Source organism: Rhineura floridana, chromosome 20, assembly GCF_030035675.1.
Source record: "Rhineura floridana isolate rRhiFlo1 chromosome 20, rRhiFlo1.hap2, whole genome shotgun sequence".
Lineage (NCBI taxonomy): Eukaryota > Metazoa > Chordata > Lepidosauria > Squamata > Rhineuridae > Rhineura > Rhineura floridana.
The window spans coordinates 17,834,861-17,862,032 of NC_084499.1; the positions used below are offsets into that span (position 1 = coordinate 17,834,861).

Sequence of the window (27,172 nt, forward strand, 5' to 3'; positions counted from 1 at the left end):
TGAAGGAAAATGCTACCTTCAGAAGACAAAAGTCATTCTCAAAGAATCATACAACAGGAATGGACTCTGTGGAGTCGTTTACGTTCAGATCAACACTCTATGGAGGGTTTTTATCCTATAAAGGGTCACAGGAGAGATACCTGCCTGATATTTTCATGAAATTCCCCCCAAAAGGAGATTTGGCAACCCTCCCTAGGCACCTTATTCCATCACTGAACTTCTGTTATTGTCTCACTGAGGCACAACAGACCAACACCTTGTTCTTTCAACACCGTTAAAATACAGGTGCCTACAACAAAAAGGAATCTGCCTTGGAAAGTTTGGCAGAACCTCACACTCCACATCCACAACCAAAATAAACCTAAGAATTTAACTGAACTCATCTGCATCTCTCTCAATGGCAAAACGTTAGATTTTAAGATCCTTGCAGTAGGGTTCTGGTGTTGTTGTTTTTTATCATGTTACCGTGAAGCTCCATTTACACTGATGATATTATAAAGTGGTTGTCATAATGCTTTATCTTAACCTACCTTTCTGCTGTATAAACCCTATTGCTTCTTTTTCTGTCTTCAGTACATAAATTAAAAATTAATCCCATATTGAATAAACTACCTGTTGGGCATGCTTTTAAGTTGATTCCTGCACTGAGTGGGGGGTTGGCCCTTCCAACTCTATTGTCTATGATTCTATGCAACAGGAAGCTTAATCTTCCTTGGCCTTATACCAATTCAGACCACTGGTCCATCTACCTCAGTATTGCCAACACTGACTGGCAGCAGCTTTCTAGGGTTTCAGAAAGATCTTTCTCAGCTCTGCCTTGTTCTACCAGGGATCCAGTCTGGGACCTTCTGCATGCAAAGCAAGTGCTCTATCACCGAGCTATGGCCCTTCCAATATTTGGAAGAGATATGACAGATGGATGTGTTAATGCATTTTAACGGCATTTTACTGCTATATAGTGGGTTGTGTTTTTTTAATATTGCTGTGATCTGCCTCAGGGGTAGAATATACATGCTATAAACAAAAACAATCCTCCTTGTGCACAACTTTTTATGGAAATAGGAAAAAAAGCCAGTCAATACACCACCTCCAGTTGTATTCCCAGAAGACCACCGCTAAGCGATTTGTTACAACTTGCTTTCGACATCTGCTTTCACTTACTACTATGCTTAGGGCAGCTCAATTAAGTTCAGGCACCACCAGATACTCGAACTGAATCAAGAACTAATCTGAATCATTGTTCTTTGCTGCTAATCGAACCATCTCAATAATGAAAGCGGCAATAATGAACCATCATTATTCATGAACTAAATCAAGAACCAAATCGAAAACTGACACTCGAACTGAATCGAGAACTGAATCAAGTTCTGGAGCCACCAGATACTCACTGAGACGTTCATGAAGCAGCAGATAGGGGTACTTCAGTACTTCCAGCAATGGCACCCTGAGGTGCTTCTCGAAGTCAGGACCCGTGTAACAGGACAGTGGCGTTTCACTGTCTTCTTCCACGATGTAAAGGTCATCTGCCTCCTTCATCCGTTTTTCAAAGTGTTTAATAAGTCGAGTAGTTTCAACCTCCCACAGAATCTGCAAGTATATATATGTCTAAAGAATATCTAAAGAATTCTAGAATAGATATTGCAGCCGCTGACTCTGCTGCCCTAAGATGACGCCTGCTGAAAATCTGCAGATTCTAATGCCCCAAGTGGGCAAAATGGGAGAGAACCAGAGAGAAGAGGAGGCAGTTTAAAGTGGAAATAAATCAGAAGGATTTTTTTTTTTAAATCACAGCAGATAAACAACGGATGTATTCAAGTTTATAAGACATGGAGGCATAACTCAGAAGGTATTATATATGATAAATGGAAAAACAAAAGCACACTGTGCACAGATAGGTTGTATCCAAGTAAGTTCTACTCAGAGTAGACCTATTGAAGGCAATGTCCATTATACTCTGAGCAGGACTAGCACTGGATACAAACCCAAGGAAACTGAGAGGTGAGGAAGTTTAAGGAACAGCACCTTCACAGAAAAGCAGGGTACAGTAATTACACCAAGCATATAATGTGAAATAAAACTCTATGAAAGCATAAAGGTGAAATGGCTATTACATGCAATAATTACTGCAGGCTAAATGAGTTACTACTTCAGACTATTGGAAAAACCTACTTCCTACCCCTGCTCTTGCGCTACCACTGTTACGTTTCGGCCAACCAGGTTATTATTTTGATGGCAGCAGCGCCTGACCGACCTACAAGAGGGTCTTTTACAGCAGCCTGTTCTGCTTAGCACTCTCTTCCAGCGCACCCAATAGGCAACAGACACATGGGACTGTTCTCAGTGCTTTATTCACACCCTGCCATGAATACACTTCTAACAAGCAATACTCCAAGCTCACATGTAAGTTCACACATAAACCTATTAACCTGATACCTAAACAAACAGTTTACCATTCCACACATCCACTTAACCTACTAACTGAGTGACCAGACCAGCAAGGAGGTAGTTCTTACTAAACTTGGTGTTAACACTGGTCAATTGTTGTGCAGCCCCTCTGAAGGGTTGAGCGGTGGTGAAGATGATGATGTCCCTGTTGCTACCACTGGTCATTATATAGGTCTTGCTTCACCTATTTAACCCCAGGCATTCCCAACTTAACTCTTGCCACCTGGCATGTAAGGGCTCACAATCATCCCATATTTTCCTAATAATAATAATAATAATAATTTAATTTATGTGTCGCCTATCTGGCCAATGGCCACTCTAGGCGACGTACATCTCGGTTACAATAAAATACATCATAATAATACAATACAAACGATAAAAACTCTACACAATGACAGTTCAGAGTAGTAGGCAATTTGTCAAAAAGATTAACCCTCCCCGGAAGTCCCGAAGGCCTGTCTGAAAAGCCAGGTCTTCAAGGCCTGGCGGAATACATTCAGGGAAGGGGCGTGCCGAAGATCATACGGGAGGGAGTTCCAGAGAGTGGGGGCCGCCACTGAGAATGCCCTCTCTCTAGTCCCCACCAACCTAGCTGTTTTAGTTGGCAGGACTGAGAGAAGGCCCTGTGTGGCTGATCTTGTCGGGCGGCATAATTGATGGCGTTGGTCCTATAATGCATACAACAAATGACCTCACTTGGTTTTTTTCCCTCTTTGTGCATATTATTCCAAAACTTACACTATTCATAAACATGAATGCTTTCCTTATTCTCTACCACTATCAAACATTCCATCTTGCCCTTAGCCTGCTAACATATCTAATGTTCCTATCAGCTGTCCTTAGACGCTTTGCTTCAACCAATTCCAGGCTTTCTAGCTGTATCACTATCCTTAATGAACCTAAACATGTCCCTACAGCTGGTATTAAATTCACTCTCCTTAAGGGTCCTATCAAAGAGCATATTCTGGGGTTCCAGGCTCTCTCCAACCCCACAAACATGACGTATCACAGCCTAACACCACCACGCTAGTCAAAGTATGCTAAATTCCCAGCCTTATAGCAATGTGGAATATACGAGAGAATAAGGGGGGGAGGAACTGTTATAGCTACCTATTGGTAGCAGAACTCCCAAGAAATGGACTGGTGCAAACTCGGATGCAAGTTAGTAGAAATCAAACCAGTGTAGGAAATCCAAGAAAAATTAATCAGGAGAAAAACAGTAAAAACAAAAAATTAAGTGAAAACCGTGAAGTCTGAGTTTCACCAGAGAATAAAATGACATTAAAAAACAAAATTAACATGATTTTTGTAAGGAGAAACGGAACAGGACAATCTGCACACACACAATCAGCATTTTAAAAAGTACAGAGCGAATATCAAAAGCAGGATTAAAAACTAGGAAAGGAGAGGTGCGTTTAGCTCTAAAAAGGCACTAAAAATCTAATTAAAATGGAAAATTAAAAGCTCTTCTCACCTGTACCAGAAGTACCATAATGTGGGGTTGAGGTGGGGGGAGCAGGCAAGCCTGTCTAGGGTATTAGTAGATGGCTAGCCAGGAGAGGGGAAAAAGCTCTTTGCAACTCAAATTTCTTTACTGTCTAAAGACAAGGGGTTTTTCCGTTTATTTGAGGGAGAAGGCTAATGCAGTCCTATGCACTTATCAGGAACACTATGAGCCTGCCAAGTGCTTGGGAAGAGGCAGCATCTCATCCTTGTATCTTCTGAAAACCGGCCTATTGTTCCAAACCTCAACCAGAGCCTAGTCAGCATTATCTGTCATTTCTCACATTTCAAAATTCTGGCTGGGAGAGATCAGGAATGACAGCCTTGCTTGCAAATCACGTTTCTGAATCCACCACTTCCTTTGCCGCCTGTAGTTTGTGTACTCCGCTTAAACTGGGCCTACTTGGCGGCCAAATACCTCAGCCTTTTTGTAATTCGGCCACAGTCTTCAAACAATGCGCTTGAGCTCTCCATGGCTGTTTGTTGACTCACTGTACCAGCTTTAAAAAAAGGGATATATAGCCAGGATCATGGAAGGTTACAGCAAAGGCTAATTGGGGTCACTGGTGCAGCAGAGCAGTACCAAAAGGCCGCCTAAGTATTAAGTCAAGCAGAAAATGAAGCAATATATGACAGGCTAGGCCTCGCATACAAGAGAGAGAGGACTGCAGCAATAACCTACAAAGCCTTGTGGCACCTTAAGACCAACAAATGTGTTAGTAATGGTGAAAACGACTAAGGCTCCATCCGCACTACACATTTAAAGCACAATTACACCACTTAAACTGTCACAGCTTCCCCCAAAGAAGCCTGGGAAGTATAGCTTAAGGGTGCGGTTAGGAGACCCCCTATTTCTCCTTCACAGCTACAATTTAGGATTTTGAAAGTGAAATTCTTTTTCACGGGATTCTTTTTAAGGAGATAGTTAAACCACTCTGGAAATTATAGCTCTGTGAGGCGAATAGGGGGTCTCCTAATAACCCCCAGCACCCTTGACAAACTACACTTCACTACCGAAATTTAAAGACATGCCTGTTTACCAAGGCATTTGATGGCTGATAGGTACTAATTTTGAAGGTTGTCATGGCCATTAACTCTGAGAGTATTTGATTGTTTTTTAAATGTTTTAGATGTGTTTTATTTTAAATTGCCTTGTTTTAAAATGGGTCTGATGAGAGCCTTGAGCCCAGGAACACCTGGAGGGCTAAAGGTTTCTCATCCCTGCTATAACGTAATTCTCGGCATTTTCCCACAGGCTTGTTATGGTCTGATGAGCTGCTGGCTGCCAAACAGTGCCTCCTTTATCAACCAAGGTCTCTCACACAGACTGCTGTCATGGCTGTTCCTGAGTTCACTGAACCCACTAATCCTTAAGGTCTGGCAAAGCCAGGTTTATTGGGGCTGGGGAGTGTTGATGGGGGAAATGTCAAATTGTGAAAAGCTGCATTATTTATTTAAAATGTTTATATAGCACCCATTTTATTTGATTTCACTAAGAATTAAAGACAACCGATTCAACAAAACAGTCATAATGTGATGCAGGGCAGGCCTCAAACTGGAAACTCAGGCAGCCAGACCCAAACACCTCGTTTTCCATCTCTTTGCTAGAGTTTGCTGCCACTTGCAAGATTTCCCCACCCCTCTTTTAGAAATCCATTCATTTAGGGGTCACTAAAGCAGCGCCTGCAGAGGCTTTGCTTGGAGCCCCCAAAGCAACCAGGGCATGCCAAGACAGTTCACTCTGTTGTTATTGCCAGCCAGCCACCTGGAGGTGGACGTCCCCTGAAGGGGCTCATTTTTTTTTTTTAGTGTGTGTGTGGGGGGGAGAAGGAGCAGAGGGGATATCCCCATACATTCATCCGGAAGTACATGGGCAGGATGGGTGGGCACACACAGGGGTGCGCAAGCAGCGCGTATGGGCAGTGCATGCGCATGGAGGAGTGATGCATGCATGAGGCGGTGGGGGAGGTGTAACCATTGGAGTTGGGGTGGTGTGGGATGTTTGTGGGGAGTGTAAATAATTTTATAATTTCTCGTATATGCATCATAATTGTCTTATGTCTGTATGGTAGATGTAGATTTGCAACACAATTTGACTGCATTATTGATGTTTTCCCAGAAACAATATTAGTTTCTGGGGAACTATAATGGGGAATTTTTATATATCCATATATAAAATAGGAAATATATTTAAAGAACTATAAGAAGTAGAAAAATTAAAAAAAGAGCAACAGACCTGTTTATTGTTAACCTTTATATTGCTTAAGCGCTGTCTTCCGTATGTCCTATAGCAACAGGTGGGCCAGGTATGCTTGGCATACCAGGAACAATGGTATAACGTTATGCTTGGTAGCGACTGGCCTGAAGAGCATCAGTCAAGGGGACAGCAGAACAATGCTATAGGACTGTGCCTGCATACAATTGAAGTCTATTTGCACATGCCCTCTTCTATCTAGGCAATTCTATTACCTGATTGGTTTAGAAATATTATTATTAGTTTACTTTATTATTTAAAATATTTCTATCCCGCCCTTCTACCCTTCTATAGCACACATATATAACAAAACACACAATAAAAACACAAATTAAAATGTATAAAATACAATTAAAATACATAAAATGCATTACACACACACACATACAAACATGTATATATGTGCCTACAGATATAAAAGAGTGAGAATAAAAGAACTTAAAAGATAAAAATAAAAGATAAAAATCTTTGTTAAACAATGTCAGTCTGACCCGTCAGTCCCAACCAAAGGCTCTCCGGAACAAAATAGTTTTTGCAAGTTTCCGGAAGACCATCAGGGAGGGAGCAAAGTGGGCTTCTTGGGGCAGGGAATTCCAAAGTCTGGGAGTCTGGGAAATACTACAGAAAGGTGTAACGTATTGCTTTAAGGTAGCTGTATGATTGGTGGAATAGTTTCTTACGCTTGATTTTGAGCTGTCTAAAAGGCCCATGCAGACAGTGCCACGTGGCAGTCCCCACCAGTTGCTTTAGGGAGGCTGTCTCTGCGTACGCTCGTATAGAATAAAGGCCTACTTTTGCCTGAAGCCTGTGTGCTCTAATTCCTTAAGGACCCCCGGTCCAAGAACCCAAAATTCCCCATCAACTATTTATACGTTATGTACTTTCAGGATTTAGTCTTAGGACATATTCCTGAAGAAATATATCAGAGAAGAATCTGAGGCAATAGGGGTTTAAGAAAATTGCCATCCTTGTACAGTCTCCATTCTCCATCTGAGGAAGTACGAAACGGGATGCCATCTAGGAGATCCCGTTAACAACTGGAATATTTGGAGCATTTAATTATATCAATTTGGCAGCTAATTAACAACTGGATTAATTAGAGTACTTCATGGTGTAGCACTTTATAGATGTTTATTTGGTAGCTCATCAGCTTGTCTTACTTACAGTATTGTAATTTTTGTACACATTCATATTAACAGCATTTTATTTTTGCCTAATTGGTTCCTGTTAGTTCCTTCCCTGTTTTGTTCTCATGCTGAGGACCTTCTTCTCCTTTTGGCTGCCAACACAGCATAAGCCAACTAGCTGATCAGGCCAACTAGCAGGTGAGGTTCCTACCAAGCCTGGAGTTGTGCGGGGTGCTTCTCAGATGGTAAGTGATTTTCATTCAAGAAGCCCTGCCCAGATGGTCAGGTGGGATTTACTTAATTAATACATTGTGGTACATCAAAGGCTTGTGGTCAGCTCACACTCTTGCCACACCACGCAGCTTCTTGACACTGGGTTGTATCCAAACCTAGTCGTACTCCACATGCTTGGGACTCAAGTATCTAAACGAACATCTTCCCCAGTATCAACCATCTTGGATCCTACTATCAGCAAGTGAGGCCTTTTTTTGGGATGTCATTACCAGGTATTGCTCAGTTGGTGGTGACCCATGACAAGGTCTTTTCAGTGGTGGCTCCCCATTTGTGGAATGTCCTCCCCAATGAGGTGATTTGTCCCTGTGACTATTGGCTTTCAGAAGGAATCAGAAAATATGCCTGTTTACCCAGGCATTTGATAAGCTGAAGGAGATCGTTCCTGGCATTCCGGAGATCACTGGATGAAGGTATGCTTTTAACTGTAACTGGTTTTTAGAAGGTTTCAAACTATTTTTAGAATGCTTACTTGTTTTGTTGATGCATTTGCCACCCTGGGCTCGTCCTGGATCAAGGGCGGGATATAAATTCAATGAATAACAACACTCAGAATAGACCCACTGAAATACATGACTAACGCAGGCCTATTAATTTAAAAGGGTTTGCTCTGTAATAAAACTTATGTTATGCAAAACCCATTGACCAAGCCCGCCAGCTGGATCATGTTCCCCACCCCTGACCTATCCAATTACAATTGGCCTTCCACTTGCCCAGATCTGCTATGGCTGCATCAGCCATCTGCCAGCCCCAACACAGGATACAGTGGGCTATAAATGAAAGCAAATTACCTCATGGAACAATGGCAACTCATCCCTTGCTTTATGGTACACATCCACACACTCCAGGCAACAGCAGAGGTCATCACTGGCTGCATCAGATTCCTTTTCGGGCAACATACGGGAGGCATAGCTTTTTAACAAGATGGCAACTGAACCACCAGGGGTGCACCAACAACACGTACTCATTCTGCAGATAAACACATAAACAAGAAGGAAAAAGAGAGAGGAAATAATTATTGGAAGACATTAACACAGAAACAGCCTCAGCCAAGTTCAACAATGTAAGAAGCTGCCTTTCATGGAGTCAGACCATCGGTCCATCTGTATTGCTCCGGCCATGGGCTTTCAGGTTTGAGAGATACCAAGGAAAACGATAAGACAGATTCTTGGTTTGCTTTCAAGGAAAGAAATTTGTTGAGTAACTTACAGCACAAGGGCGTACCCAATAAATGGGACAGACTGAATGGTCCTGCAGAAACCAGTGTCAGTCTGAACAACCCCACTGGGCAGCAAGAGTTTCTTATATAGCCAACTTGTTTACAAGGCACAGTGATGATTTTATGTAAGTGATTAATTGCCACAAAACATCAAGTCATGGCCTATCAGCATAGCATTCAATTGCTTATCTTATTAACAAGGCACTTTCTCAAAACAGTAAGTAATTGCTACAAAGCACTAGATCATCGCACTAACTAATGCTACTGATAAACGGAGCATCTTGGCACCCTTCAGCGAGCTTCCTGGAAGAGCATCAAACTGCTCCCTGAAATGTAAACTTGTTAGCCCTTTAGATAAGATACCAGGTAGGCTCCAAGCTGATTGTTTACATTCACCTTACTTCTCACAAGCTGCCAAGAAGATGCTAAATCATTACAAACACTGACAGGTACCAAGGCTCAAAGAAAGAAAATCATACACAGGGTTCCCTAAAAGCAACCATACATGTGCCTTATAATGGCTATATACATGTATTTGCCTATGGGCCTACACCATCTAGCTCAGTATTGTCTACACTGACTGGCAGCAGCTCTCCAGGGTTTCAGGCATGGGACGTTGCCAACTGGAGGTGATGGGGATTGGATCTGGGACCTTCTGCATGCCAAGGAGATGCTCTACCACTGAGCTGCAGCCCTTTCCCACGAAACGTCCATACACAGACCCACACTTGTACATACAAGAACCTCCAATATTATTTTGTTATCCGAGAATGACATTGCCAAGGTCACTTACCTCTACCCCACACACACACACACAATCCCTACTACCTGCCGGTATGAAAGGGGTACAGAGCAACTGGCTCCTAAGCTCAAGCATCACCATTACCCAGCTCATATGCTAGCATCAACACATGCCTGCTGTGCAAAGGTTTTCCCTTGCTTAATTCCTCATGATAAAATCTAAACTGCACACTGACCACTGAAATCTCACCATGAATGAAGTGAATGAAGGGGGGGGATTTACAGCCTGTTCCAGCAGCCAGGCTTTCCTTAGGAACGGCCAGGGGGGGCGTAGCTGAGCGGTTCAAATCACCTCAACCACAAACTCCCAAGATGATAGACCCCTATTGGTCTCACCTCAGCCCCTCCCCCTTCCATTTGAAATATGGTGATACTAGTCTACCTTGCAAGGCTGTGGTAAGCATCACTGAGATAAAGGTATTATTAAGAACATCTGGATGTGCTATACAAACGCTAAACAGTATAATTCCCTGCAGCGTTTGCTTTTTATACAGAAAATGGTAAAAGTATATGTAAAGCTGCTTCCCTCATTTAATTTCAAGCTGAGACTAAAACAACTCACTCGAGTCGTCATGTCAAATCATGAGCATTTGACATCAATCCAAGATGTCAAACCAATTTGAGCTTCCAAATATGCAAACAGCGGGTTACAGCTAGTGGCCTGCTTTCTTAGTGTCTGCTTCCCATTGCAACGTCGAGGCAGCGTGATGACCTTAGCTATGGTCTGTCAAGTCAAACTTCACATCACACCATGGTTTGCCACCCCACTTCAAGACATGGTTTCCAATCCTGCCAACCATTATTTGCTAATTCAGGTATCATGCTAAACAGTAGCTAATCTTCCTTAACTGCCTCTGAATTGACTGGGATGCAAATAAATAAAATCTATCCATAAACACATATTAAGCAGACAAATGCAAGCCAAACTGCCACTCTCTCCCCTCCCCCTATTTGCATTTGCATTTGCTCTTTTTTCTTGACTTAACCACTTCCTGTTGCCACCGTCTTCTTGCGCTTCTTGCATGTTCTTTGGAACTTACTATCTGCCCATGTTTTGTTATTTGTTTTATAAGCTAACATACCTCAGAAATAAGTTTGAAACAAAAGCACCGGTAGTGCTTGCTTAACATTAATAAGCAAGGAGTTCCTCAACGCAGCCACAAGCACACTATGTGTCTCACAGCACCTCTCCTGCATCTGAAAACATACCTCTTCTCCCAAGGCTAATCTTTGACTCGGCTTCTGTTTACCACTTCCTGGTCTCATCTTGTTTCTCTTCTCCTGTGGGGCATGTCTTCTTTAGCCTGTTAGCCTGCATGCAAGGTGGGTGCCCTACCACAGAGCTATAGATCTTCCTCACGAAATACAGCTGTTCCTTGGCTTGTATGATGTCACCCCTCCCCCAAAAATCCAATTCCAATATCAGGACAAGCAATTTCAGGATGTGGCACACAATGACATAGACCTCACTCTTCTCACTTCCAAATTCATGTGGACGTCCCCTGGATTTCAACAAAACTCATTTCTGGGAATAACAATTTTGCCATCGGTGTAATGGTTACAGCAGCCTTTCCCAATCTCTGGGTCCCCAGATGTTGCTGCACTACAACTCCCATCAGCCCCAGCAAACACGGCCAATTTTCAGCAATTATGGGAACTACAGTCCAGCAACATCTGGGGACCCTAAGATTGGGAAAGTGATTATGACTGTAAAGAACCCCAAATCCCTGCCACAGGTTTTTGGGAAGTAACTCGACAGCTGCCAATTTACCAGGACTAGAATAAAACCAAAACTAACCCTGCAGGGAACTGTCACCACCCCTTATCTGGGTGCACTGTAGATCAAAAGGAAATCCAAAGTCCCCAATAAACGTGCCAGGGATTCCAAGAAGCAAGAGCCACAAGCCACACTCACTACGTCTGGAGCCTCAGTCCAAAACTCAGCTATTCAGTAGCTGTTTGTCTTGCGGTCAAGTTACAGGATTTAGAGCCACACTGGTCCCAATGAACACACACCAAGTAAATGTGAGATCATTTATGAGGACAACAACAGCCAAGAAGCTAGATGACCAATCTGGGGCTCTCTGGGGATGGAAAGTTTCAGGAATTCACCACAAGCGCAGATGGGCAGATTTACTGCCTCCACACACAGTGTCCACTGTGGCCTTGAGCGCTAGGCACTAAGTGATAACACAGCTGTCTCCCCTCAGCGCTAACAAGCTGCACCTGCAGCTACTAAGGCGGCCTTGATTTTTCCAAGTGCTGATGCATCCCAAAATTCCATGGAAGATGTTACCCACAATCTGAGCTGAGCCATTTTAGTTATGTCAGCCCAGGTCTCCTTCATGAGGAGACTAGGATTCCAATCCCCTCTCAGCCAGGAAGCTCGCTGGGTGACCTTGGGCCAGTCACTGTCTCTCACCCTAATCTACCCCACAGGGTTGAGGTCTGCGGTATTGCGCACCACATCCTGGAACTGCTCGTGCTCAAAGGTCAAGAAGAAGAGAAGTCCAGCAGCCAAGGCCGCTCTGAACCCTTCTTCTTCCTCCTCTTGTGGGAAACAGGCAGTGTCCCCTGGGGACAAAAATGCACCCCACTCCTCCATTGAAGAGTTTTGCTGTTCTGCTTGGCGTACAGAAATTCTTATGACCTGATGCAGTCCGTAGCCTTCCACTGAAGTCTTCCTAGCACAGTTTTTAGATACCATTTTGGGGCAGGAAAGGCCCAGTAGCAATATATGAAAGCCTTGCCTTCAACATTTTGTTCACTGTTCTAAAAGAAAATCTTCCACAGTCCATTATTTTTCAACTGTTCCAACTGGGAAATAACAGACAGGAAAAACATTCCCTCCCCCCAAAAAAAATATTTTCCAGTTTTTTTTCACAGGCCTTGATACCTCTAAGCTGTCCTGAAAGCACCTTCAGGGTTCACCTTCTACACTGCAGACAATGTTTGCAGCGTACTTTCCTCTTCAGTCTCCCCCACAGTTCAAGAAATCAGATGCTTAATAGCATTCCATCTCCTTATGGATGCAGAAGCCTCCCAGAGGGAATATCAGTTTTTAGGTCTTGGAGAGAGAACAAGTATAGCAGAAGTGCGAAAACAGAGAGTTGAAGACAATCTTGCACAAGACTACCACCATTTCCTGTGGAAAAGGCTCATCTGCTCCAGGGAAGGAAATCTCACCACAATAAATACAGGCTTAATACTAAGGCAAGGGTGAAGAAATGGAGCCGTCCGGATGTTGTTGGGACTCCAAATCCCATCAGCCCCAACCAGTGTGGCCAGGGCTGCAACACAGCGGTGAGAGCACCTGTTCTGCTCAACGACTGAGCTTAAAGCCAAGCTCCACCAGTGTCCAGTCTTCTACGGGTGTGTATGAAATTATGCTAGTGTGTCCTCGCTGCAAGACTCTTGCATTGCTTCTGTGAAAGAAGACCCAACTCACCCCCTCCCAAGGCTCTGGCAAGCACACGGGACTTGGAGGAGGGAGGGGCTGGGGAAAACCACAGCTCACGGCTGGCTGGCGGATAAGCAAAGCTGAAAATGTATGGAAGCCTGTTGATAGGCCTCACGATAATTAACAGGGGGCAAGGAAATTACTCGAACTTAGAAAAGATTGCAAACGAGGCCTCTGATAGCGGGAGGCAACGGGAAAGCTTCTGTGGCGGAAGAAGAGTTACGAGACATTTCCACGCTATGCGAGTGGCACAAGAGAGATAAGTGTGGATGTTTCAAGGCTAAAGAGAGATGTTTCAAGACAGGATGAGAGGTGCATTTAAAAGAGAAGTGGCTGTTAATGGAGGGCAGCATCCAATGCATCCGTGTTTGATGAAGCAGGCTCTTGCCACAGTAAGTTTGCACGTTTTAAAAGGCACTGCAAGAATTTGCCTTGTTTTCACCGGGGGCGGGGGAGAGAAAAGGAGAGAAATAAAACAAGGCAACTTCCGGGGGTGGGTGGGAGAATAGCATGGGAAAAGGAAGATCAACTTGCCCCCCCCCCAGCCATTGGCAATGAGCTTCCTTCCTATCCTTCCGGTCAGAGAGACCTCTGCTGTTGTCTGGCCACTGGACAGGTTTGTTTTATTTTGTTGTTGTATTGCTTTAATCTGCTATAAGCTCTTTTAGGAATGATTTGATTGAAAAACAGGGCATACATTTTTAAAATGAATATGGTGGGCTTAAGGAGGAGTGTATGGCCCTATCTGCACCATACATTTAAAGCAGCATCATACCACTCTAAACAGGCATGTCTCCCCTACCCCACAAGCATCCTGGGAACTGTAGTTTGTAAAGGATCCTGAAAGCTGTTAGGAGAGACCCCTTATTCTCCTCATCAGCTGATGAGCAAGGGGTTAAATCCAGCTCAGTTTGGCAGGATTCAGTGCAAACCCTTTCCTGAATCTGGAAGGGGTTTGTATTGAAAACCCCTGCTAAAACAAGGGTTCCACACATACCCCATTTTAGCAAAGCGCTTTGAAGTCCCAACTTCTGAACTTCAAAATGCCAAATTGTCTGACATCATTGTGACATCATGTGACTGACAAGTAGGCAGCCCATGAGACCAATCCTGATAAAGATCTGGCCTGTGGAGCCAAAAAGGTTTCCCACCATTGCTCTGTTTGAATAACACTGTTACATTCCTCTGTGTTCTCTTCTCCAGGCCAAACATACCTGTTCCTTCAACCTTTCATCAAACAACTTGTTTTCCACATCCCTGACTATTTCCGCGACACTCCTCTGAACCCATTCCATTATGGCTACATCCGTCTTAAACTGCATTTCCCAGAATTAAGACACAGTATTCCCAATGAGGTCTGATTAACACAGAGTAAAGTGGAACCATTTGTTCTCGAGACATACTCCTGGGAATTTATCTTTGTGATAGATTTCAGCTCCTGCCAACAGCTCTGGAAGTTAAATTTAGCTAAACAGCAGGGTATGAACATTAACAATAGCTTCCAGAAGACAGCTGGAAACGAGAATATATCAAGCAGTTTCTGCACTTGGTAGAGGACAATAATACATGGAAAGTGCTGCTGGGTCAGACCAGTAGCCTGCTTCTCATAGACCAACCTTTCATCCAAGAAGTCAACACACGGGTCTTCACCTGTTGTTGCTCCCAGCAGCTGGTTCTTGTGGCTAATCACTACTGAGAGACCCACATGCTTACCTAAATCCTTTTTAAAGACATCTAAGCCTCTGACTATCACCACATTGCATGGCAGACAGCTTCATAAATTAATTAAAGCTTTGGGTGAAGCAGCATTGCATTTTGTCTGTCCTGAATCTCCAATTTGCAAGAAAACTTGCACCAGGAGTTGGAACTTCCAGGAGGCTGGGGTAGAGGACTTGCCAGCACTGCCCTCTCCCAAATTTCCCTTTTTGCTGCTGCTGGGTTTCCTCTGAAGGAGCAAAGAAGGAGCCAGCTGAAGATCATCTAGCCTGGTGAGAGGACCCCTCCCCTCTGAACTGTATTTAAGTTAGGCTCTGTTAGGTTCCTTGGAGTGTATTAAGACCTGCATAAGCAGTTAGAACTTCCAGGAGGCTATGGAAGAGACATTATGGTCATTGCTCTCCTCAGCATTTCCCTCTTAGATACTGTGGGTCTCTTCTGGAGAAAAGAAAAGAGCTAGCTAAAAGCCATCTAGTCTGGTGAGAGAATTCCTCCCCTTTGAACCATATTTAAGTCAGGTTACTTGGAGTGCTGCTCAAGAGCTCCATTGCCTTTCAGCTTTCTTTTTGCTGTGTATTAGATTATTTCTTTGGTAATATTCAGTTTATTCTATGTTTGCTAAATGGTTTTGCTCTATTTGAATTGTTATGTTTTGTAGACAGACTTCTCTCCCCCACCCAGTGCACTGTATTTTCATCTTTTGAATGATTGTTGAGAATTACTTCAGGTACAGCTTACTGTAGAAAGGTAGCATGTTAACAAAAGCAAGTTTCTGAACAGGTGGTAGATATTTTGGGGAAGTGTCCTGTGCCTTATCACAAATCCCTAGGGACTTTCCAGTTCTAGCTCCCCAACTGTGGAATACACTCTGCAGGAAGGTCTACCTGGTGCCTTCCTTAACATCATGATATATATATTTTATTGCGGCCGATGGCCAATACAAAATCATCATACCGTTAAAACCATTTTTTAAAACAAATTAAAACCAGTGTTGATACTCCTTATATGGACTTTTGATTTAGCAGTGTTCTACGAATTATAATTGCTGTGGCGCAGAACTCCTCTCCTCTGAACTGTATTTAAGCCATGTTCTCTTAAGCCTTCTTAGAGTGCAGGAAGACCATAACCTGGTCTAAACACTTGCTAAATTGTTGGTTTTTGTCTTATTTGAATTTATGGTTGCCGTTTGTAAACTGGCATCTCTCCCCTACTATTATTTTGAATGTTTGTTGCAAGTTGCTTCAGGCACAGCTTGCTGCAGAAAAGTGGCATATAAACAATCAATTTCATCTGACAGCTGCACATCCTGGAATTATAAGTGAGAGAAACATCTTTCTCCACACCATACATAATTCAATAAACCTCTATGACATGGGTTCTTAACCTATGGTCTGTGGACCCCTAGGGCATCTATCTGTGAGCTAGACACAAAAAACAAAACAAAATCATGTTCCAACACTGTAAAATAATCCGTATGCAAGTGTTGTGTGTGTGTGTGTTTATGTGCATTTTTCTGGGGAAGGGGTCCATAGCTTTCACCAGGTTTTCAAAGGGGTCTGAGACCCAAAAAAGATTAAGAACCACTGCTCTGTGATGTCTTGTCCTTAGTTACCTTTCTTTTAAACTTAAGAAGCCCAAATGCTAGTGGCTTGTTACTAAACTACTGAATTGTTACTGTGGTCACAGGATATGACCAATATTGCCTTGTGGTGTGTAACTTGCAATCAGTGTTGTAAGATTCATATGTTGGATTGTTCTGTCAGCCTTTCCTCTTAGAGTGGCTCCTGATAATCTTTGGTTGCCCTTTTCAGGCTTTGCAGTATGAAAGGCACACAGGAAGCTGTCTTTTACCAAGTCGGCCCACTGGTCCACCTTGCTTGGCTTTCTTTACGCTGACTAGCAGTGACTCTCCAGTAAGGAACACTCTCAGCCCTAGCTGGAGATGCTGGGGACTGAACCAGGGTCCTTCTGCATGCAGTGCAGATGCTCTATCATTTCTCTCCATTTTGGGTAGGATGGGGGGAAAAACACCAAGGAAATTATTACATGCTGGGCTGCTGGGGGGGGGAGGGCAGGGAGATATATATGGCCACTTCTATGGTGGGTTGAAGCATTATGTTGTAAGGGTGAGATACATAGGAGCTCTCTCATTTACATCTACACGTATTGAGGGGGAAGAATCAAATACATGAGAGCTGATTCCTGTGGGGGGGGGTTCAAGAGACAAAAATCAAACAGTTTGGGGGGGCTCTCTCAGATGTATTAAGGAGAACCAAATTTATTGGGGGGGAGTTCTGCTGTTTGCGTGTGAAAAAGGGAGGGAAGCAAATACATGGGGGTCCTCTGCTGTGGGTGGGTTGGGATGAGGTAAATGCATGGAGGAGCCTCCACGCCAGGTGGGTCAGGAAAGGGAAAGTCAAACATACTGAAGCCCATGTGTGTATAGAAGAGAAAGAGTAGCCCAAATATAAGGGGAGGAGAGAAGAGGATGGCTGTGGGGGAAGAAGGGCCCAATGCATGGAGGGCCCCTCTGTGTGGGTCGGAAAGGGGTGGGTGGGAATGAGCCAATTATATGGGGATCCTCTATCACGTGCAAAAAAAAGAGTCACATACATGCCAGACCCTTCCTGGGTATACTTTAGGACAGCAGAAGAGACAAATACCGGGGGGGGGGTAGGAGGAAGGCTCCTGTGGGTCATATACACACACACAGTATGTGGGATCTTTCTGTGGGGTGGAGTGGGATGCGGGGAGAGATAAGGCAAAGGCATTTTCTAGATTGCCTTAGAGGGGGGAGAAGAGGAAAACGTTGTGAGGTGTCTCGGGGAGGGAAGAGTGTAGAAGCGCCCCTCCCCTCATTAATAATAATAATAACAACAACAACATTTTGTCCTCCCCTTCGCTGCCCCCCTTCTCCTCTAATGGGGTAGAGAGAACAGAAGCGCTCCCCTTCCCCTCACTAATAATAATAATAATGATTTATCCTCCTTCCCCGCCTCTTTGTCGCCCCTCACCTTCTCCTCTAGGCGGGAGCCTCCTGGGCCAAGCTGCTGCCATGGGTGTGCCCGCAGGCTCGGCCTTCTTCGCGTCTCGCCCTGCTCCTCCCGCCTTCCTGGCCTCAAGGCGGGCGCCGGGCGTAGCCCTCCCACTACACACCCGGGCAACTACTCTCCCTCCTCACCTCCCTCCTCACTCTCCCGGCCTCTCCCGGCACTTCCGGTCAGACTGGCTCCGCCCCCATGCAACGGAAAAGGCCGGCCCACCCAACACCTCCCCTGCGCGCGCTAGCTCCGCCTCTCCTCCGGCTCCGACCATAGAGTTAGGAAAGAAGCAGAAAATCCAAAAGGGGTTTTAACCGGAAGTCGCCATGATGGCCCCTCCTTACGCCCCCCCTCCGTTAAGTCTATGGTTGAAGCTGGAAAAAAGAAAAGGAAAAGGCCCTCCAACCCACCCACTCACAAGGGTGGAGAGTTTTACTCAGAGTGACCTATTGCAATGAACGGACCGGATTTTAGTCATGCCTTTCATTCTTAGTGGGTGTACTCTAAGGAGGACTAACATTAGATATAATGGTCACACCCACATTTAATGCATATTTCTCCCTCCCAAAAGAATCCTGGGAACTGTAGCTTGTTAAGAGTGCTGCTGGGAGTTGTAGTTCTGTTAAACTACAGTTCCCATGATTCTTTGGGAGGAGCTGCATGCTTTAAACGCGCTCTCAATGTATTTAATTGTTTATTTGTTTAAGAGTATTTGTACCCCACTCTTCAGCCAAAAGGTTCCCAGACATACAGTCAATTAATACAAGCCAGTCTCTTTTCACAGGCTTTACAATCTAAAAAGAAAACACCACACACAAGAAAAAATGAGCATGGAGGGAAGAGGAAAGAGGCAAGCTCAGGCATCAATTCTTCACTAGTAGTTCTATTGTCAGGATCACTCAGAATTCAGAAAAGTCATGATCATTCAGACCATGATATTCCCGATCTCTGTGTATGGATGTGAAAGTTGGACAGTGAAAAAAGCAGAGCTTGGAAAAGTTACTTTTTTGAACTACAACTCCATCAGCCCCAGCCAGCATGGCCACTGGATTGGGCTGATGGGAGTTGTAGTTCAAAAAAGTAACTTTTCCAAGCTCAGGAAAAAAGTGGATAAGAGAAAAATCAACTCATTTGAAATGTGGTGGTGCAGGAGAGCTTTGCGCATACCATGGACCGCAAAAAATACAAATAATTGGGTGTTAGAACAAATTAAACCAGAACTATCACTAGAAGCTAAAATGATGAAACTGAGGTTATCATACTTTGGACACATCATGAGAAGACCTGATTCACTAGAAAAGATAATAATGCCGGGAAAAACAGAAGGGAGTAGAAAAAGAGGAAGGCCAAACAAGAGATGAATTGATTCTCAGATCTGAACAGGGTGGTCCAGGCCAGATGCTATTGGAGGTCGTTGATTCATAGGGTCGCCATAAGTCGTAATCGACTTGAAGGCACATGACAACAAAATGTGCCTATTATTATTATTATTATTATTCAAAAGCTTATAATATAGCGCTTATATGCTCAAACGAACCCTGGCCCTCTTAGGTGGGTCCACGTGGTTTCCAACCCTGCTCTTTCTCTTGGGGAGCTCGGAGTGGCGGACCCAACAACAAGCCTGTGAGGTGGGTTAGCTCCTTGGGGGGGGTGGAGGATCACCGTACTTAAATTATTCCCTCAAAAGCCAACCAACTCCAACCTCATCATTAACCTACACAGTGGAGCCCAAAATGGAGACTCTTATTTCTCTCCCGCCCCCCGCAAAAAAAAAAGCAACCCGGAAGTTGGGCAGGGTGCGTCGACTCTAAACATTCTAGCCTCCTCTCCTCTATACATTTTGCCAGCAGGAAGCTGTAGTAGCGTACAGGAAGCGGAAACGAAGCCCGTGGCATGTTTGAGTTGAGAGTTGTTCCGTTTTTGGCGCTGCTGCGGGGTGAACGTGCAGGAAGGGAGCAAAAGATAAAGATATATAAAGATAAACGTGCTCCACGAAGGGGCTTGGAGGGTTAGTGGGAAGACCTGGGGAGGGGGGTTCGTAGGTGTTTTTAGCAGCTGGCAAGGTTGTTGTTGACTTATTAGTATTATTAGTAATAATTATGTCTTATTTGTTACTTAAATTATATTACTTAAAGGCTGTTATTAGCGTTGTTTATTAGTCAATAATTATAAGTTTATTACTTAAGTTATTTTAAAGATTATTATTAAAAGCCTTATTTGTTAGCATTATTAGTCTTATTTATTAGCATTATTATTATTATTAGCGTTATTATACTTTGGGCTGTACTTTTCAACTGCCCAAATTGCTTTCACATGTGTTATGTGTTTGTTACATTTATTGCCCATGCTTGGTACAGGGAGCTGGACTGCTAGCTTCAGTCATCCCTTGCTGTTGGCCACATTGGCTGGGGCTAATGGGGGTATTAGGGTAGGGCTGGGGCTGTAGCTGAGTGGTCAAGCCTCTGCTTTGAATGAAGAAAGTCCCAGGTTCAGTTATCAGTGGCATCTTTCGGTAGGATTGGGAAATACCCCTGCCTGAAATCCTGGAGTGTTGCTGCCAGTCAGTGTAGACAATACTGAGCTAGATGGACCAATGGCCTGACTTGCAACTTCCTGGAAAAGGCCATATCTCACTGGTACAGCACCTGCTATACATGCAGAAGAGCCCAGGTTCAATCTCTAACATCTCTAGGTGGGGCTAAGAGTGTCCCCTGTTTGAAACGCTGGAGGTTCAGCTACTAGTCAGTGTAGACAATAGGGATGTAATCCGCAGCTGCCATGAATTTGCTGCTGATCCACTATACACACATGCACCTTCCACCACAGAGGAGGAGGAGGCAGGAGAGGAGCCCCCCCCCCAAGCCAAATGACAGAGTGGATGCTTTGGCAACAGCTTCCCCAGATAGAGCCAGACTGGTCTGGGGTGGGTGAATATCCATTTAATTCTGACCCCCTGCAGTCAGGATTGTGGAATTTTCACCCCTTCCAGCCTGCAGCCTGTCTCTTGCCCCTCAGTGTGGCGCTTCCTCTTCCTGTATCCTCCTCCGCAGTCTGGCCCTGCTTGGGGAGGCTGTTGTCAAGATCTCTGCTCCATCGTTTGGCCCAGGGGGGGGTCTCCTCTCCTGCCACTGCCTCCTCCATGGTGGCAGATTGGCGGCTAATCTGTGGCAAGCGGATCCCATCCCTAGTAGACAGTACTGAGCAAGGTAGACCAGTGATCTGACTTGGTATAAGGCAGCTTCCTATGAAGCTTTAGAGGGCACCACATTGGCTACGTCTGTTCTAGCAGAAGCTTTTGTGGACTAGACCCGCTTTTCTCAGCTGCCTAAAGAGTTACCCAACACCCACTGTGAGAACAGGATGCTGGACTAGATAGGCCATTGGCCTGATTCAGCAAGGGGGCTGACACGAATTATGAGTAACAGTGGGGGGGGGGCTTTTGCCTTCCAGCCCTGCCTGTGGGCTTCATGTAGACATATGACTGGCCACCGTGAGAACATGAGGGTAGACTGTGTGGGCCACTGTCCTACTCCAGCAGGCTCTTCTTATGTTCTCATTGAAGCTCACTGGGTGACCGTGGGCCAGGGTTGTTGTGAGGATAAAATCTAGCCTCCCATTAACTCACCGGCCACCTGAATGAGGCTTGTGGGCCACTGCTTGGGAACCGTGCCTTAGTCTTTAAAGTGCCACAAAACTGGGTCCAATGTTTGAGTTTTTACCCCCCCTCTCTCGCTCTCCCTCACCCCCCCCCTTTTACAGAAAATGTTTAACAGGGCAGAGGCATTGACTTCAAACGGCTTTCACCTCTTTGGCTTGGCAAAGAAAAAGAAAAGCGGCAATTTTAACAGAGAGGCGAAGGCAGGCCTTTGTTCACCTCTCTCATCCGATCATTCCTCCGTTTTTTCTTGGCATATTGAGGGTCAGGATACAAAGAATAGCAAGGTCCCTGGAAAGAAATCAAAGGAGAAGAAAGCCAGGAAAGAGCCTTCAGACTCCCAGGTAGACAATCCTTGGGTCACTACAGAGAGCGAGTCTAATAGCGAGGCTGGAACAGGCACTTGCGTCCGCAAGAAGAAGAAGAAGAAGAAGAAGAGGAAGAAGAAGACATGTCGGCCTTGTGAACAAGAGGGTGGTGGTGACCTCTATGTCCCTGAGACTCCAGAAAGGGCAGGTAGCCAGCCTGAAGATGATGACTTTGACAATGTGGGCGCACTGGAATCCACGCCCTTTTGGAAGAAGAAGAAAAAAGCACTGTTACTAGCAGAGCAGGTTGAGGCCAGCAGAGCTTCCAACAGGCACAGGGATGCTGACCTCAGTGATGCAGAGGGCACACAGAGAGACTTCTTTGCACCCTCTCCTCCCTCAGCACCGCAAACGCAGGATTTGAACGTTTCCCAGGAGGTGGTTGAGTTGGAATTCAACAGCCCTGTTGCGCGAAAGAAGCTGCATAAGCGCAGAATAGCGCCCAGCGCCCATGATTCCATTGCTACCAATGTTGGGCTCATGGTGGAAGGATCCACCAAGTCTGTTGGAAAACGTGAGCAGGTACTGCAGCAGTGTGGCTCTCCACTTAAATTGTCCAGTTCAGTGGGCGATAACAGGTGAGCTCCTTACCTTGGAAGGACTTTCTAGGCAGACACAGGGAAAATATAGCTACTTCGGTGTTTTGGGCGCTGCGTTGCGAGCGTTGAAAGGGTTCCGAGCACGTTCTCAAGGCTAAACTAGGCTGGATAGCAGCAGACCTCTTGTATGCCTCTCTGGAGGATCGGGGTTTCAGAGAGGCACCAAAAGAGGTCTGTGCATGAGGAAGGTTGAACCTTCCCTCCCTTAGCCTCTGCAGGTGAAAAAGGCACTTGTAGTTCCTGCCCTCAGGCTTACAGTCTTAAACACATGACACAAAAGGAAAGTGAGGGAAAAGGCAGGCTTGGGCATTAGGTCTTACATACAAAGTTGAGCAGGTCATGGAGCTGGATCCTAAGCATCACAGGAGGGCTGCCGCTTTCTCTCCCGTTGGTGGCCCCCGTGGTGGCAGTTGATAGCTAGAGCCGGGGGGGGGGGAGAGGGGGAGAGACTCAGCTGGATCTGGCTTTAGGCATGATGGAAGGTGCCCAATGGGTGCATTCTCTCATTTTTCTGGTGGCCTGGCTTCTTTTAGCCAGAAAAGCAAGTTTTAAATGTGGTCTAGTGGTTAAGTGCTGGGAGACCAGGGTTCGAATCCCCACACAGCCATGAAGCTCACTGGGTGACCTTGGGCCAGTCGCTCCCTCTCAGCCTCAGAGGAAGGCAATGGTAAACCACCTCTGAATACTGCTTACCATGAAAACCCTATTTGTAGGGTTGCCGTAAGTCGGGACCGACTTGAAGGCAGTTGTGATGCATCCTTCCCTGGCTCTCCCTGTCAGGTTCTTACCTGCGCGTGGCTACTGCCTGTCACTAGGCACCACCAGGGACTCCACCAGTCCGGACCGCTCTCTCTTATGGTTTCTCTCCCTGCTCTAGCACAGATCTCAACAGATCCCCCTGCTAGGCAACCACCAGTAACGTCCCAATACTAGTATTCCCAGAGACTCTGAATACTGGTATTGTTATTCTCTTCACCGCTGCCACCATTTGTTACAGTACCCCTTCAGCCTTGGTCATTACCTTACCCTCCCTTCTGGTCTGTGAAACCCCAGCCAAGGATCAGGCCTTTGGTAAACCAAATTAAGTATTTATTACAGATAACAAAGCTAACAAGATTAACAAGATTTCTTCTTAAGGCACATAAGCATATGGTTTTACTCAATACTAATCCGAACTCCACCTCCCTCCTGGTAAACAACTCTCTAAACCCCACCAAGCAATCCACTCTTTCTCTTCTCCCCCCCCCCGATTCCACTCTCACTCTTCCTTTTATACATTCAGCCATTTTAAAAACTCAGCCAATCATCTTGCATTCTACTGCCCATTCACTCCCCCTCCTCTTTCACTCCACTTACCATGTATCTTCTAAAACAACACATACCATATATACATTAATATAGGAACATCACAGCAGTCCATTTCATTTTCAACACATTTGAAAACAAAGAGCTCAAGGGAGTTTTGAACCAGGGGCTTTGAACCCTTAATTGTTTTTTAAAAAAGCACATTCTTACTTAATATTTTTTGCAAACACTTGTTCGCAATCTTGGCTGCGTACAAATATGGCAGTAAATAGTGTAAAAACTACCGTGAAATTGCATTCATAATGTGGATACAAAATACGCCGCAAACCTGCGTATCAGATTAATTTGTCGGCATAGCTGTATCATCCCTTGGGGAAAGCCTGGATGAACAGATGCTTTTTAAGCACATGGCTGAATTGTGATTATGTATTTCATTTAAGAATTGCATCCCAAAGCAATTTATAATACCGATAAATGCCAGTACTATCAGGGCTGACCTTCTGCACACTTTACATTGTGCCCTCACAACAGGCTGCAGAAACCCCCAACTATTGCCTGTTCAGACGCAGAGGAGTCGTCTCCCACCAAAAGTTCTGCTTCCAGCACCTTTTTCCTAGTGGACAACGAGTTTGTGGAATCTTCTAAGCTTAATGTGAAAGATCTGGACTCTGTCACCCAGGAACTGGAGGAGTTCATTCCTCACATCAGGTGCCTGAGCACTTCAGCGGTCAAGCAGCTTGCTAGTCGAGATCTGATCAGGTTTAAAAACTTTAAGAGAGAAGGTACGTATGACCCTAAGCGAGGATGCTTGTTGCTTGGTCGGGCTCTTCAGTAAATCAAACGGCCCAGCAGTGTCTGTGTGTTTGTGTAGTCTTCAAAGCATTACGTAAAGGGGATTAACCCACCCAAAGAAAAGAGCAAGGCTCTCATATGGAGAGAATGGGAGGGAACACCACATCTGTTGAATGCACTTTAGGGAAAAAACAGAGTGTTCTTTCACTTCTTGGGAGGCCAGGGTTCAAATCCCCTCTCAGCCGTAAAGCTCACTGGATGACCCTGGGCCAGCTACCCCATTTCTCAGCCTAACCTATCCTCACTACCTTGTTCTGAGGATAACACGGGAGGAGGGGGGAAACCGTGTACACCACCTTGAACTCCTTGAAGGAAAGGTGGGATACATACGTCGAGCGTGTAATGTGTGATTTAAGATGATTATGAACTGCTTAATCATTTACATTTTTAGGCTGGGTACATAAAAATGAGCCATGCATAAAATGAAAACAGTAAAAGCATCCTGAAACCGAGCACTAACTTAAAATGTCTGCTGGAACAAAAAGGGCTTTGTCATGAGCCTGAAGTTCAGCAAGGAGGGTGCCTGTCTAATCTCAGCTGGGAGTTCTACAGGCTTGGGCCCACTACACTGGATTCATGGCTTCTAGTCGTTAAGAGCCGTGCATCTGAGCCACGGGGGACCACTGACAGAGTGGGATGGATATACGGCAAGGGCAGCCTATAATATATCCTAGACACACACACACACACACCCCAGTGAGATATAGAGAGAGATATGGTACATTGCCCATAATACATACATATATATATACAGAGAGAGAGAGAGAGACATATACACACAGACATGTGATCCGTGTGTGCTATAGCTGAGATGGGGAACCTATAGCCCTCTTGATGTTGCTTGCAGCAGGGAAAGGTAAGGGTGTCATGTTATTGAATCCAGTTCAGAAAATCAAAAGGCATTGTTTATCCTCCCCGGGGCTCACATGCACAGCTTGTATCCACCAAGAGCTGTGTGCGTTCAGTATCTTGGGTCCATATTTATTGGGAGTTCACTTCCAGTTGAATTAGATGGGGCCCCTTCCTGTTGAACTTACAGTGCTTACTGAAGACTTTTTTTTTTTATTCTGGCAGGCTTTTTAATTGAATCCTGATTTTTATAGTTTTAACTCATTTTTTTTCTTGTTTCATTGTATGGAGTCTCCTTTATGCTGCTTTTTGCTCTCTTAAACACATCTTAGAGACAAGAGTTGGGAGCAGACAAGTAATCTGTGCCCTAGACATCATCACGCATCCCTGAAAGCCACAAAGTCCAGCTTATGGGTTTTTTTCATGAGTGACAACACTTAAAAGGCCTGGTCTAAAATTTGACATTTTAACTTTCCTGTTTTTCCCCCTTTAAATGTTTTAGGCATTTCAGTGAAGTTTGGGAAGTTTTCAAAAAAGGAAAATGATCAGCTGGAGCGAAACATTGAGGCCTTCTTGATGGAGAGTGGAATAGAGTCTGCAGAAAAACTGCTGTTTGCTCACAGGTTTCCCCAGGAGAAAGATGCCATCAACAAGCTGAAATCTGAAAATTTGTTTGGTACAAAGATTGGTCAGTGTTCGGGTTGTTTTTTGCTTGATAGCAAGAGGGGGATCTTGTGGAAGGATTTGCCTTTCTAGTATATTTGTGAAGCTATGTACAGTAAATTCCCTCAACTTTATTCCAGTCAAACCATAACCCATACCTGTATTTGTAAAGTTTTCTGTGTTCAGTGCATTTGGACACGTCTTAAGATGCCGTAAGCAAATTTTGCATGATGGTTCCTGAGCTGGAGGAGCAGGTTTTCGTCTTACGTTTGGATACTGTTGGATGCAACTTGGATCAATATGGTGGACTGAACCATAGGTACTTAGGAAGCTGCCTTGTAACGAGTCAGACCAATGGTCCTTCTCGGTCAGTATCGTCTACACTGACCTGCAGCAACTTTGCAGGGTTTCAAGATGGGGGCTTTCTCCCAACCCTCCATGGAGATGCTAGGGGTTGAACTTGGGACCTTCTGCGTGCAAAATAGATGCTTTATCACTGAGCAGTGGCCCTTCTCCAAAGGCTTTCAGAACTGCGCAGAATTCCAAACTGCACTGATTTTTTTTCTTAGAATTCTCGAGCTATGCCAGATAACAAGCCTGCTAGTTATAAATATACCGATAGCCTGAGGCCCTCCAGATGTTACTGGACTAAACCCCTCCATCTCCTCTGATCATCGGCCATACCAGAGAGCCGCAGCGCCTCCGTTCCTATGATGGGTGGAGATGTAAGCTCATCAACCTTAAAGGGCTTAAGCATATCTTTTTGCCATTTAGCAGAAACCCCCCCAAAATCAATCTCTCAACATGGACAGAACGTTCCACAGAAGGAGAACGAAAAGGTTCTTCCTGTTTTCTAAAGCTCAGGTGCATCTATTCTGAAAGGGAAATCTTTGCACATGCTTTCTGATTGTTATACTTAGTTTTCTTTATTCACGCCTCTAGTAACGTCCGTCTGAGGTAGATCCAGGTTCAAATCCCTACTCAGCATATAAAATGCAATGAATAAATAATTACAGCCTGGAAA

The 27,172-nt window shown here is 44.8% G+C and overlaps 2 protein-coding genes across 14 annotated transcripts in view; one reads left to right on the forward strand and one right to left on the reverse strand.

Annotated features, from left to right (window-relative positions):
• Positions 1-17,991, reverse strand: part of SETX (senataxin) — a 61,576-nt gene extending 43,585 nt beyond the window's left edge. The window contains exons 1-3 of one of the 7 annotated variants that reach the window (XM_061604195.1): positions 17,831-17,991; positions 8,412-8,589; positions 1,389-1,587 (exon numbers count right to left, since the gene is read on the reverse strand). In XM_061604195.1, the coding sequence (XP_061460179.1) occupies positions 1,389-1,587; positions 8,412-8,588 (376 nt within the window). In that variant the 5' untranslated portion in view covers position 8,589; positions 17,831-17,991. The other 6 variants (XM_061604199.1, XM_061604196.1, XM_061604202.1 and 3 more) reach the window with 6 other exon arrangements.
• TTF1 (transcription termination factor 1) overlaps positions 11,951-27,172 on the forward strand; it is a 28,309-nt gene continuing 13,087 nt past the window's right edge. The window contains exons 1-5 of one of the 7 annotated variants that reach the window (XM_061604206.1): positions 11,954-13,492; positions 14,304-15,088; positions 21,617-22,458; positions 24,316-24,566; positions 25,988-26,173. In XM_061604206.1, coding sequence (XP_061460190.1) covers positions 21,620-22,458; positions 24,316-24,566; positions 25,988-26,173 — 1,276 coding nt within the window. In that variant the 5' untranslated portion in view covers positions 11,954-13,492; positions 14,304-15,088; positions 21,617-21,619. The other 6 variants (XM_061604210.1, XM_061604203.1, XM_061604209.1 and 3 more) reach the window with 6 other exon arrangements.